The following is a 14683-nucleotide window of genomic DNA, read 5'->3' on the forward strand; positions in this document are numbered from 1 at the left end:
TACATAGGGTGCTTTTTTGCCCTCGATCATGTGTTCTGGCAGGCAGCGGTCACCACGTACCATGCCAGGCTATAGCTCTGTTCCATAGCTCTAATGCGTTGCATTTAGAGTGCTTCTAAATGCAACGCATTAGAGCTATGGATCAGAGCTAGCCAGGCTACAGATTATTTCCGTTGCAATACTTAAATCAAATCGTCTTTTTCTGTATTTTATAAATATTTTACATTTATTTATTCATCAACACTATAGGCTAATAGATTAATAGATTTTTTTTACTAAATCTAAATAAAAATATAATCGAAAAACATTGTATAAATCAATGAAGCCTATGCCTTAGACTCTCTTTTTGATTGATTGAAATATTTATTAACAGTTTGTAGAATTTACAGTACATTTTAAGCACAAACTCAATACAAAGACTGTCAACTGTGAGTGGACGACCCAATTAAGCATTAGGCCTACACTTGTTTACAACAGGGTCCACATTGTTCAATTCATCAAAACATTTAAAGACATACAAACATTTAGAGACATACAAATAGACATTTCTATGTAGCTAAAGAACAGAACAGGAATTCAGATACAATATACAGTGAGGGACCCCCAGTTCTGTACGGGTGATTAGGCCACGGACCCCCATATAGCCTATAGCCTACTATAAACTGCATTTATTGCTATAATGTTGATATTAAATGCTCAAATAAGATAATTGAATGACACACTGGACCAGGGCTAACTTCAACCCGGCTAGAACACTAAACCCGGGTGATTTTCAACCAGACAATTATGTTTATATGATTTTCATAATGTTGTCTGAGGTGGGTTGATTGATTGATTGCTTGAAATTTGTATTCACATTTCACAGTATAGAATGGGTACATTTCAAACGAAGTCAATACAAAAACTGCTACGAGGATGAAACCAAAAGCACTAAGACTTCAATATGGATCCTCCATTGGGGTGGGGTCATCCTTGGGTGAGGATGCTCAGTGACATATAGTAGGCTAGGTAGGTGTGTCATCCACATCCCTGTAGTTTTCTTTCTTCTTTTTTTCTAATCTTTTCACTAATCACTAAATTGAAATTTTATCCCATTTTCACCCCTGTGTCAATCATCTAATGTGATCCTGGGCTCTACACACCCTCCGCCAACCTGGGGAGAGCAACGGAATTAACTCATGCTTCCTTCATGTGTGAGTGTCCAAGTTGCTCCTTTACACCTGACAGGGGGGAGTTTCCCTGGTTGGACGTAGCGCGTGGAAGGAACACGTTATTCCAACCAGTTCTTTTCCCCTCCATCAGGCGCCCCGGCTGGCCAGGGGGAGGCAGTTTAGAGACCAGGATTACTGCATGTTTTTGTGAGGGTACCTACATGGGACTTGAACTTGCCAACTGTCTGTAGCAGAGGCAACCGATCAAGCGCACCACACCATTGAGCCAAGGCACCTTTGGGCATTCAGCAGATGTCTCCTGGTGCTTTTGAGTTTTTATTTTTTATTCAAGCCTTGAAAAGTTCAAATTACTGCAGCATTGAGTTGTAGGAGGAAAGGGACTTGAACATGGAATGTCTGTACTGAAAGCCTGATCATTAGACCACTGGGCCATCAGTCAGAGACTCTCAGCCAAAGTCTCCTGGTATTTTTGAAGTGATCTTTTGTTCGTTAGCCTTCAGTTAGTAAAGTTAAAATAACAGAATCATATTAATCAGATTTTTCTTAGCGCTGTTAAGGTCTTCTTTTGTATGTTAGTGTAACAGCCGGGAATCGAACCCTGGTCTTCCACGTGGAAAGCCAACATCTTAACCACTACGACAATTAGATTTTCGTGGTCATCAGGCTGAGGCTGTGACCACTGCTAGAATCGCAGTAAATGAAGCTCAATAACTAGCATTAAACTTCAGGAAGAGTGCAATTTGAACATGAACTCTCTGTGCTGATTAACCCCTCCCCTACTACACCATCACTCAGTAACAACTGCCTCTTCATACTGTTGAAGCAATCTTTTGTATGTTAGCAAAGTTGAAAGAATCGAGAGTTGAACATACAATCACTTTGATCAGATGCTTTGAGTGCTCTTCAAAGTTGTTTTGTATGTTAGTGTAACACCCAGGAATCAAACACAGGTCCCCTGCACTGAAGGCCAACCTCTTAACCACTAAGCCAAAGCAACTGCCTATGGCTCAGATGAGATATGAGACTTTTGAGGTCATCAGGCTGAGGCTGTGATCCACTGCTATACAATAGCCTTCAGTTAATACACCTCTACATGTTCAAATCCCTGTTCTCCTATAGCTTAATGCTGGAGTGTTTCAACTTTACTAACTGAGGGCTAACACACACAATTACCAGGAGATGTTCACTGTGTGTCTGACTGATGGTGCAATGGTCTAATGTAAGTTCCCAGCTTTTCCCCTTTTTTTAGGAATATTTACGCGCACAGCCGCACACGCATACGTACACGCATGCGCGCGCGCGCACACACACACACACACACACACACACACACACACACACACACACACACACACACACACACACACACACACACAGAGACAGATTCAACTGTAATCTTAAAATAGTTTTATTAACATTGTTTCAAAGCAGTATTACCTCCCTCCCCTGGCAGTTAGGACCTCATGCTAAGGCTGTTATAAAAATACTACAAATTACTGACAGGCAGGCAGACAGGCTGACAGACAGACAAACATGCTAACAGACAGGCCTGTTAGGAGGTAACGTGTTTTCATTACAGAAACTTGGCCGGAGACTGAAGAAGACTAATCCTCCATCGCCAAACAGCGGTGTCACGCACTGCAAAACATCCAATATCGTTGTGGATGCTACATACTGTGATTTTGTATGTTCAATGTGACACCGGCGTACAGCTATAATCATAAATCGGTCTTAACTTTGACATTCTTATTCTGGTCCGTCTACTCTAAATACACTTTGACTATTTTACCAGCCTGCTAAAATATTTACAGTATAGGATTCGCAAATGATGGCTAGTTACCGGTTCAAGTATAGTGTAGACAAAACAGCATTAGGCATACTCAAGTGGTAATGTTGGACTCTGTACCTGTTCCATGTTAACTCCACTATTTGCCTTATATTCTGTCTCTGTCAGGTGGAAACCTCATATGTCCAAATGTTACTGACACTGTACTGTGACATGGCATTCATTTACAACTTAAGTTTCAAAGTTAGAACGTGGAGATAGGAGGTTTCTGCCCCGACAGCACAGCAATGATTTACAACTTGAAACTCAACAGAAATGCATGTATGTTAATGTTATGTTGCTACACAGTAGAAACACAAGACCTGACATATAGACTAGATTCACTGATGGAACTGTTCTATCAACAGTTTGGGGACACACAGGAAGCACACGTGTGTCATGGGACATCACATGTCACAACTGTCATTTAGAATGAAGCAGCTGTTCTTGGTCCTGGGTGGGTGGGTTTGTTTTTATTTTTCTTATTTCTTTGACACTATGTAGGCTACTGCTACTGTATATTCATGTCATGTATCCTGTTTTTGTTTTTCAAATATGGTGTGCATGGTTTAAGGTGTTTTTCCACACATTTGAACCATTCTGGGGGAAAAAAATCATATTTTTGAACTGGGACCACCCAAAATAATCATATTTGAACTGAGTACTCCACACCCTGACAAGCACCAGAGCCATTACATTTTGTTTGACTCTGTTTCACAGATATCATGAAAATAGCAGATCTACAAGCTCAAATTGTGAGCTTGTGGATCGGCGTTGTGTTTCTATCTGACAAGTGTGGGTTCCAACTTTGGGCGTGTCATTCTACTGAGGTGAAAAGCTTCAAAAGAAGTTGTATAGTGAAGTTTTGCACGACATACAACACAGCTGTGTGATTAAGATTAGATAATGCTCATGTGGTTCATTGATTATTTGATATTTACATTTTCTTTGCCATAAGAAAACGCACTACTCGACAATTCAATTAATCGTAAAAGTAATCGATTCAGGGTTATCATTACATAAACATCATTAACACATGAAAAAGTTAAATTATTTGAACACTACAGCAAAATACCTTCAGTAATAATAATCTTAATCAAAATAAGATAACATTCGTGCTAGGATTAGCAATTCATAAATCAAACAAAATATTGCAAAAAAGATAAATAAAACTTAAAAAAAAAACGTAATTCAGTGTATGTCAACGAGAGATAAGGTAGAGAGATAAGGTAGGGACAAACAGCAGTCACTAGGGAGGGACAAAAAAAATTACCATCCGATTTCGACTGGATTCATATTTAAAAAACAATCCTTTTATAAAAAGGAGGCTCTGTCTCCTTTATGGAAAAACACCACACAGACAAAAATATATTACACATATTTCACATGAAAATATATTTTGTACCGTAAAAATATACTTTGGCCGGTCAAGACATATTTTCACTGAAATGTTAGGTTTTTTTGTTTCATTTTACAGTTTTTGTATATTTAGAAACTGTACGACATCAAGTTCCTGATTCCGTCACGAGTAGACCAGGTTATACTGCACTATAGGGTTATATGGTAAGACCAGCTTTATGGAATATAATAAACAGACTATACTGGATTTATCTACAGATTAGGTTTATATATCTCTGCTGTCGGGAAGAAATCACCTGAAATGGAAATGAAAAATATTTTCTTTTCAGGAAATTAAGAAAAACATATATTTTTAAAACAAAGCAATACCGCCTCATCAAAGTTGGTTTTGTGGCCCAGGCCGTAGCGTAACGGTCTGGGCACCGGACTGGTAATCCAGTCGCAGTGTGCCGCGGGTTCGACTCCCGGACCCGACACGGCCTTTACTGCATGTCATCCCCCCATCTCTCTCCCGTTTCCTGTCAGCCTACTGTCTGTCCCTTCAAAAATCAATAAAAGGCGTAAGCCGCAAAAAAATATCTTAAAAAAAAAAAAAAAATTGGTTTTGTGACTTTATTAATTGTCAATTACTTGCAGAGGGGGAGAGGTGGTGGAGTTAGCACTACAGACAGTTTGAGCCGAGGGTCCAATGGAGTTAAGAGGTTTTGTCCGAAGCACTTTTTACTACTTTTCATTGGACGTAAAGGGTGTTCAATAGGACTGATGTATGCAAAAATAATAATAATAAAGAATCTCAAAAATGGAGTTAGGTGGTTTCCTCCCGACAGCAACGAAAATATACAGTACAAAGGTTTATATACATACAGTACTAAGGTTTATACAATACTAGGTTTATATCCTGTATAGACTACGGTAGATTAACATGAAGACCAGACGTACATACAGATTAGGTTTGTAGAATAGTTTTTTATTGACTGTGTTTGCATACTAGGTTTACTTTATACAGCCTATGTTTATGCTGTATAGGTTTATACTGTATAGACTAGGTTTATACAGTATGTAGACTAAGTTTATATTGTGTGTATATATAGACTAGGTTTAGGCAGATAGTTTATTTTCTATTTCCTTTTATGAATGCTCAATTCTGAATGGTCAACCACTTTCTTTAGCTGAAGCAATGAGATATTTTGAAATCCACAAAATATTTGTTGTTGTTACACTTTGTGTCAAGTTATTGATTTTTGTACTTAAGTGCCGTGTAATAAGCAGTATAATGAACAGTGTGGTCATTATTGAGAATGGTTGAATGATTGATTCTGATTGGTGAGAAATAGACAAAGCAGTACCCGAAAATCGATTCTATTTGATCAACTCACTTCCTTGTTTTCTGACAGTGCTCCAGCCCTGCAGCTGGGTAGACACAGCCAGCGTGAACTAATGGAATACTTTTTTTTATTTAGTTTGTTTTGGGTCAATTTATTAATTTATGTTAGGTAGCCATGTAATAAGCGGGATAATATCTGGCTAGGTGGTCATTGTCGGGATATAATTCACCTTCAGGGTGATTAAATTCCCTGTCTGTGAATTATCTCCCGACAATGACCACCTAGCCAGATATTATCCATTACATAATGTACAGTGCATACAGTGCATATGCTCTAAGTATAAAGTGATGTGGATATATGGTAATTATGATAAATGAAACTGAATACTGACGTGTGTGGATGTCTTCACATCACAGCTTCAGGTCCCACTGTCTGTCATCGCCTTGTTCATACTGGACACTCCATCCTCACTGCCTCCTCTCCTCTCCTCCTCTGACAGATATCTTGTTCTCCTCCTCCTCATCCTTTGACAGATATCTTGTTATCCTCCTCCTCCTCCTCCTCATCCTCTGACAGATATCTTGTTCTCCTCCTCCTCCTCATCCTCTGACAGATATCTTGTTCTCCTGACCTCCTCCTCATCCTCTGACAGATATATTGTTCTCCTCCTGACCTCCTCCTCATCCTCTGACAGATATCTTGTTCTCCTCCTGACCTCCTCCTCATCCTCTGACAGATATCTTGTTCTCCTCCTGACCTCCTCCTCCTTCTCTGACAGATATCTTGTTCTCCTCCTCCTCCTCCTCCTCTGACAGATATATTGTTCTCCTCCTGACCTCCTCCTCATCCTCTGACAGATATCTTGTTCTCCTCCTGACCTCCTCCTCCTCCTCTGACAGATATCTTGACCTCCTCCTCATCCTCTGACAGATATCTTGTTCTCCACAGCAGCCATCATGGCACACAGTCTGGAGTTCTCATTGGCCAACAGCTTAGCGGGCTCGTCAAACTCCACCACCTGAGCCAATCAGATAAGGAGACAGGACATACATTTTAAATTAGCTTTATGCAATTTGTGTGTGTGTGTGTGTGTGTGTGTGTGTGTGTGTGTGTGTGTGTGTGTGTGTGTGTGTGTGTGCATGTATTGTTAACCTTTTCAAAAAAGGTTATTGAACTTGTGTGACATTGAATGTACAGCACCCTGACCTGTCCCTGGCTGAGGACGATGATTCTATCTGAGTTGAGCACGGTGTGGAGGCGGTGGGCGATGGTCAGAGTGGTGACGTCCTCGAAAGACGTCCTTATTGTCTCCTGAATCAGAGCGTCCGTCTCGGCGTCCATCGCTGCCGTGGCCTCGTCAACAATCAGAACCTGGGAGGAAGAGTTACAACAGAGGTGGGTAACTTTGACGATGGAGAGGGCCACTATAGACGAATCCAGGAACGGGTCTCATGGTCGCAGCTTACGTATTTCCTGTAGGCGAACTCGACGTAGCTGCAGGGTTTAAACCCTCACCAGGCGCACCTCTTCTACTATAGTGAACGGCAGAGTGACTGATGTTAGTCTGCCTCGAACGTTACTCTTTTACCTGCTTTTTACTAACACTAACATTACAAAGATGCCCAGAACATCGAGATGAACCTGTGTAGTTTATGGCAGCTCCAACCGTAGTGGCAACATTAAAAAAACGGAATGTCAAAATATCCACCGCGGTGGCTGAGACCAGAGCCATTGAGTAATGGTTGAGCTGCGACCATGAGACCCGTTCCTGGATTTGTCTATATTTCCACACTCACTCCAGAGGGCCACCGCATATTACTCTCTTAACAAAACATAGCCGATCTACAATCTTGCAGATCAGCTATTCTTTGCTATATTTGAATTGAAATCCTGAATTATGTTTTGCTATTTTTGAATTGGAATCCTGAAAAGTTACTTTTTTTTATTGAATTTCAAATGCATTTAGTTATAGTTTTGTTAACTTTATCAACTAAATACAAATACATTGGACATAAAAAAAAGACAATGACATTTTAATACTATAGTTATTCAGCTGCTAATGTAGACTGAAGTAATTAAAGCGGGTCATGTTTGCATGTTTGGAATTGTAACAGCTGAAATCAATAATATATCAGTATTCAGATATTAACGTGATTAAGTGATGGTGGGGGCCGCATGTGGCCCCCCGGCCGCCAGTTGCCCAAGGATGAGTTACAATACACAGCCTATAATAACACCTTATTTACACCATACCTGAGGTACTATAAGTAAAGTTATGTCTAGCCTGTTAAACTGAAACTGTCTACCCTAACCTTATGGCTCAGGGTAGAAGACTGGATTTTTAAGGTCAACCACACCAATGCAACTCCTTGCAACTCAATAAGTTGCATTGGCGTGGTTCACCTTAAAAAAAACGTTTTGTCCCGACTCCCGACCCTTTGTTGTGGTTTGGGCTTAACCATGACTGAATATGGGAACCCATCAGCAAAAAAAAGGAAAAAACAGCGCCATCTGCTGTTTGTTGTTAACAGGACGTTGGCCTATTTGGTACCCCTTGAGCCCTCCTCACATTTCATTCCTTCTAACAACAATGTACACACATTCTCAATGCCCCTGCCGACAGACTCAAAAGCTGTTCTTGAGACATTAACCATGACCTATGACTTACCTAATGATAACTTTAAACTTACTTAGCCATAACCTACCAAAACATAACCTACCTGAGCTGCAGGCTAAAGCTCATCCTACCTTACACTGTCTGAGCAGAGTTCTGGCCACACACAGCAGCTGTCTCTCTCCAACAGAGAAGTTCTCTCCATTCTCCACCACTTCAGAGTCCAACTTCAGAGGCAGCTGAGACACCTAGGACACAAGGATAGGAGACAGACCATATAGGCAGGTAATAGGACACAAGGATAGAAAACAGGCCATAAGGACAGGTAATAGGACTGTCTACCCCCCCCCCCCCCCCATCATGTTTCCACCACTTTTAAGTACCAGTTGTACTGTATATCTAGCTCACAACATGTCGATGTAGATTGGCTAGTTGAACAATTTTCAAACGGTTTTAAAATTGTAAAAAAAAAAGGAAAATAGGTTTAGGGATAAGTGGTAAAGGGATGGTGCAGGATATGGCCCATAGTGTCTATTTTACGTCATGATGATGTACGATGATAAGAGCGTCCCTCACTTCACACAGGTGCAATTTATTTTGAACTTGTCCTGTAATTCAGGAACTTGCAGGAATCTAGCTTGACTTTGGGTCCAAGGACATAGTTCCTGATCTCTGAGTGTAGTGAAGTGAAGCCAGCAGCAGGGGAATTATCAGGGTGGAGATAGCAGCTCTGAGCGTGCTGCTTAAGCACTAGGACTAGGACTGGATAAACAGAACATTAAGAGATTAAAAAAGCATTACACGTTGACCACGTTTATACCCTGCATGAAATGATATGAATGACATGATGCAGCAAAGTAGGCTGAACTTATTTATGGTTCTGTGTGATGTTCTGGTCGCTTATAGGGGGTCAGCTGTACAGTCAGATGTGCGGTGTTTGTCGTCATATAATAAACAGTGAATCTTCAGTGAGAATAATGAGCATTGCGTGTGTGCGTGCATGCGTGTTTTACTCACACACTCTTTCATGTGTGTTCTCTCCAGCGCATTCCATATCTTGTCTTCCTGGTATTGGTTAGAAGGGTCCAGATTTGACCTAAAAAACAAACACACAAACAAGCCAGTTTGTTTTGAAATGCTAGCCTTTCAAAACACAACATATTCATCTATGAATGATCTAATTCAGTCATTATATCCGGGACCACAATCGGTAGAAAATAAAACCCTGTAGAACAAAAGACAGCTCCAGAATAAAATAAATGAATAATAAAATGCATTCACAAGGTCACGCCCCCTGGTAAGCCCCACACCTTACATACCTGATGGTTCCGCTGAAGAGGACTGGCTCCTGCGGGATGATTGACAGCTTGCTGCGGAGGTCGGCCAGGCCGATGTCACAGATGTTGATGCCGTCGATCTTTATGGAACCTCCGCAAGGCTCAACCAGACGAAACAGCACCACGCCCAGAGACGATTTACCTAGAGAGAGAGAGAGAGAGAGAGAGAGAGATGGTTTATCAATGACCACTTGACCCATTTTTGAGGGGCGCTAGCCCCTCCTATATCCAGCTTTTGGTGTCTGTCCGCAAACTTTGTCCGACACAGACATTATATTCCCATTGACAATGAATGGAGAATTTTACGTAGTGTATGAGCAAATAGACATAGGGCTGTATTTTGCGTGTCTTAAATACCAGGTCTTATTACTTAACTTAAAACCTGGAGGCGTAGTCAAGGCTCGTTGGCCACTCAGAATAGCCAAATGGCGATACCTCACTGAAAGAGATCCAAATGAGCGAGTGGACTAGAGTTACTTAAAAAATATGGAGAAAAATAAAAACTTCATTTGGACTACCTAAACAGATCTCCTCGCTAACACATATTGGTTACATAAAGGAGTTCATACCAGCCCAATTGGATGTAGGATTCAGGAATTGGACAGAATTCGGCCTAACCAGCATACACCAATTAGTTAATAAGGATGGTCTTAAATCATTCGAACAGATACAGACTGAATTCGGGCTCCCAAAGACAAATTCTTTCAGATATTTGCAACTGAGAGACTTTCTAACAAAACATAAGGACTGGGAGAGAGCCATGAAACCCACTCCTATTGAGGAGCTGTTGCTCAAATTTGAATTTGGTACTGGCAAGGTAATCAAGGAATTCTACCAAGTCTTCTTGGACCTTTGCCCAAATAATACACTGTATATAAAAGAGAAATGGGAGGCTGAATTAGGTATAGAAGTAACAACGGATACATGGGAAGAGGTATGTAGTGAAGCGCACCTGGTAACCAACTCGAATACTTGGAGAGAATTTAAATGGAAAGTAATATCTAGATTTTTCAGGACGCCTCAAATAGTGGCCAAAATGGGTCCAAATCACTCGAATAGATGCTGGAGGGGCTGCGGAGCACATATCCCAATATGTGCTCCGCAGCCCCTCCAGCATCTATTCTCATATCATACTCATATATTTTGGACATGCCCCAAATTGAGACTATTCTGGAGAGAGGTTTCTGAAGCACTAACAGAAGTTTTCGGTCAAAACATCCCAGAGGATCCCATAGTAATGTTGTTAGGAATGTTGCCGGAAGGTCTGGAGGGTAGAGCCAAAATATATTTATTGCATGTGCTGCTTACAGCGGCCATCAAATGCATTACAATTAAATGGCTAAAACCTGCCCCACCAACATATAGTATGTGGGTGGAAAAAATATGGGACATTTACCAGATGGAACAAATTACATATGCCCTGAGGCTTCAACCAAACATATTTAGTAAAAGGTGGAGTCCTGTACTGCCTCTACTAATGAGGTAGCAAGTTTCGGAATCCCGAGTAACAACTCACTAAATACACTCCCCAGACCTTCCGGTGTACTCATACGCTTTCCTCCATCTCCAGTCATTTCTGTCCTCAATATTGTTCATTTCCCAGTGTTGTTGACGCTCTGTTGCTTTTTCCTCGCCATATACTTTTTATTTATTTTATTTCCTTGTTGTTGTTTTGTTTTTTTGGTGTGAATACTTGTAAATTCATGTGAAGTTGTTTGTGTATATGAATGCATAATGTAGTGTGAAAGTATGAACAGTAAAAACAGTTTTAAGAAAAATGTATACCTGTAATTCTGTGGAGTTGCCTAAACTGAAATAAAAACAAAGTAAAAAAAAAAAGAATAGCCAAATAGCATTGATCACGCCTCCAGGTCTTAAGTTAAGTAATAAGACCTGGTACTTAAGACACGCAAAATACAGCCCATAGTGTCTGTTTTACGTCATGATGATGTACGATAATAAGAGCGCCCCTCACTTCACACAGGTGTGATTTTTTATTTCCCAACCTATATCCAGCTACTGAAGGCCTATTTATACTACACAGTTTCAGGTGATGAGGTGAGCACCGAAACAGTGGTTAGTAAAAAACAGAGAGATGTGTTTGAGTAAGCGGTGAAGTGCTTACAGTACCACCACAGCATGACGCCATGTTGTAGTTGTAGTCACCTTATCACCTAAAACTGGAGTATGAATAGGCCTTAAGCCCCCACCCTCCCATTCTTCAAAACCGCCACCTCTTCAATGTTGCTTTCCCTAGCTAACTTGCCTGTTTTACTGTTCCACTGTTTTTATTGATTTCACTCTATAGACATACCCCTTTTCAGTGTTTTTCGTAATAGAGTTGATTATTTTTGTAAAGCGTCTTTGGGTACTTATATATATATTAATATATATAATATATAATTGATCCTCATTAATGCTCATTATAAGATGGCACCATTTCTGTCTACTCGCTCTGTGTCATAGGAGGGCTCTGTCCTGCCAGTGACATCATCGTTAGGCACAATAGGCAAGTTGAGTGATTTTAAACATGCTTTCAAACTTGTTTTAATGCTTTGTTAATGCAAGAACACTGTAGTAAATTGTCCAGGAATCCCCACCGATGCACGTCGCAAACAAGTATAAATCAGGTACAATGCTCGCTGTGATTTTTGAACTTTTTCTGTATTCAAATATGTCTTCCCTGTGTATTTTTGCTTTCTTCCTGAAAGCTGAAAGCCTTTGAGGCAAAAGGCCCAGTGGAAATACACTGAGTGTCTAGTATACCTGAGCCTGTGCGTCCGACGATGCCGACCTTCTCTTTGGGTTTGATCCTACAGGACAGTCTCTTCAGGACCAGGGGCAGGTTGTCACGGTAACGCATCTCTGTGTCCTCAAACACCAGCTCCCCCTGCTGGGGCCAGTCACAGGGCGGGGCGCGGTTCTTTATGCGAGCAGGAGCCTCCAAAGACAACGACTGAAAACACATACATACATACACTTCTTAAAGTTGTACAATTATTCATCTTTAAAGTCACAATGATCTTTAAAGCGCACCACTCTAGCTGTCCCATAGTACGTGCAATGACTAATATCACCCTCCCCGCCCGGCAGCCCTCCCCCGAACACGGGCCAATTGTGTTCGTTAGACACTTACAATGCCGGAATTAATAACAATACTTAATCACTATTAATGGCAATGTTGAGTGACATGAATACAAGATCTTTATAATGGTATACTATGATGACCCATGGAAGAGTGACACGTTGCTGGGCTTGAAATACATTTATATTTGATACAGAGGGTTGCTTTGTGTCCAGTAGCTCCTCTATCTGTCATCCACTCTGCGACAAACACAGTCTCACTTGTGCTGCCACCCCTCTGTTTTCCCCAGAATATGTATGCTAGGGTTGAAGTAGTTACATTGTGGAGATCGGCAATTTTGAATAGCTGAAGCATTAGATAGAGTTAAAGTGTTAACTCTATACACGGTATATAGTATATAGTGCTGTACCTGTATATAGTGGTGTATTCTCTCTACGGAAGTGAAGCGAGCTTCTGTCTCTGATGCCAGCCTCACCGTGAACTGGAACAGTCCGGTCAACTATACGCACACACGCACGCACGCACACGCACACACACACACACACACACGAGAATTATTACCATAACCAACGCATTTTTTCTTTCCGTGTGTAGTGTGTACCACGGATTTTGAAAATGGGACTGCCATACTGTGTATGACAGTAGTGACCTGTACAGCGTAGGACATGTAAGGGATAATATCTGGCTAGGTGGTCATTGTCGGGAGATAATTCACAGACAGGGAGTTTAACCCTTAGAGTATATATGAATAGAGACGGCACCCGGAGGAAACCCTGAGGCAAAATGGACATAGTGGCCAAATTTGGTATTGCAGCTCGAGCCAGCACTGGTCCGTTGACTATCATTGCGCACGTTCATGTGTTTGGGGCCATGACACGTGAACGAATGTTTCATACGTGAACGCGCACAAACGGCACAATGATAGTCAACGGCAGCACGGTCATGTGTTTGGGGCCAATCCATCCCAGAATGCACTCTGTTCCTACACGGAAGGAGGAGTGAAATCGCCTCATGCGCTTTTGAGCAACTTAATGCAAGTGGATGGGAGGAGAACTCGGGTGTCTTCTCTATTCATATATACTCTAAGGTTTAACCACCGAGTCGAAGCCGAGGTGGTTAAACACCCTAAAGGTATATTATCCCACTTATTACATGGCTACCTAACATAAATTAATAAATTGACCCAAAACACAACAAAAAAAGTATTCCATAAGTTCGCACTGGCTGCGTCTGCCCAGCTGCAGGGCTGGAGCTGGGCAGGTCCAAATGCAAGGAAGTGAGTTGATCAAATAGAATCCATTTTCGGATTTCGGCTCAATGTTTAGCTGTAAATGACAATGTATGTGCGTTTACATGGCTGTCATGTTGGATTGGAAACAGCAGTAAATCAGCAGGGCGCAGCCACGCAGCTGGTGCTCAGAGGGTTTGATTAGGCATCGGTCTGTTATAGGAGCGGAGCGGTAATTATCCGGAAATAACAGACAGCTGAATTCAGTGATTGACCAATCAGAATCAAGCATTCAACTAAGCCATGTAATATTATAACATGGTGTATGACAGTAGTGACCTGTACAGCGTAGGATATTATAACATGGTGTATGACAGTAGTGACCTGTACAGCGTAGGATATTATAACATGGTGTATGACAGTAGTGACCTGTACAGCGTAGGATATTATAACATGGTGTATGACAGTAGTGACCTGTACAGCGTAGGATATTATAACATGGTGTATGACAGTAGTGACCTGTACAGCGTAGGATATTATAACATGGTGTATGACAGTAGTGACCTGTACAGCGTAGGATATTATAACATGGTGTATGACAGTAGTGACCTGTACAGCGTAGGATATTATAACATGGTGTATGACAGTAGTGACCTGTACAGCGTAGGATATTATAACATGGTGTATGACAGTAGTGACCTGTACAGCGTAGGATATTATAACATGGTGTATGACAGT

The 14683-nt window shown here is 41.2% G+C and overlaps 1 protein-coding gene across 1 annotated transcript in view; it reads right to left on the reverse strand.

The window, feature by feature from the left end:
- Window positions 1-6099: 6099 nt before the first annotated feature.
- Window positions 6100-14683, reverse strand: part of abcc5 (ATP-binding cassette, sub-family C (CFTR/MRP), member 5) — a 28983-nt gene continuing 20399 nt past the window's right edge. The window contains exons 23-30 of the mRNA XM_083774055.1: window positions 13127-13216; window positions 12399-12588; window positions 9615-9774; window positions 9313-9391; window positions 8430-8543; window positions 6888-7052; window positions 6591-6699; window positions 6100-6199 (exon numbers count right to left, since the gene is read on the reverse strand). Coding sequence (XP_083630181.1) covers window positions 6598-6699; window positions 6888-7052; window positions 8430-8543; window positions 9313-9391; window positions 9615-9774; window positions 12399-12588; window positions 13127-13216 — 900 coding nt within the window. The 3' untranslated portion in view covers window positions 6100-6199; window positions 6591-6597. The remainder of the gene's footprint in view (window positions 6200-6590; window positions 6700-6887; window positions 7053-8429; window positions 8544-9312; window positions 9392-9614; window positions 9775-12398; window positions 12589-13126; window positions 13217-14683) is intronic.

This window comes from Protomyctophum parallelum, assembly GCF_964188405.1.
Source record: "Protomyctophum parallelum genome assembly, chromosome: 9".
NCBI lineage: Eukaryota > Metazoa > Chordata > Actinopteri > Myctophiformes > Myctophidae > Protomyctophum > Protomyctophum parallelum.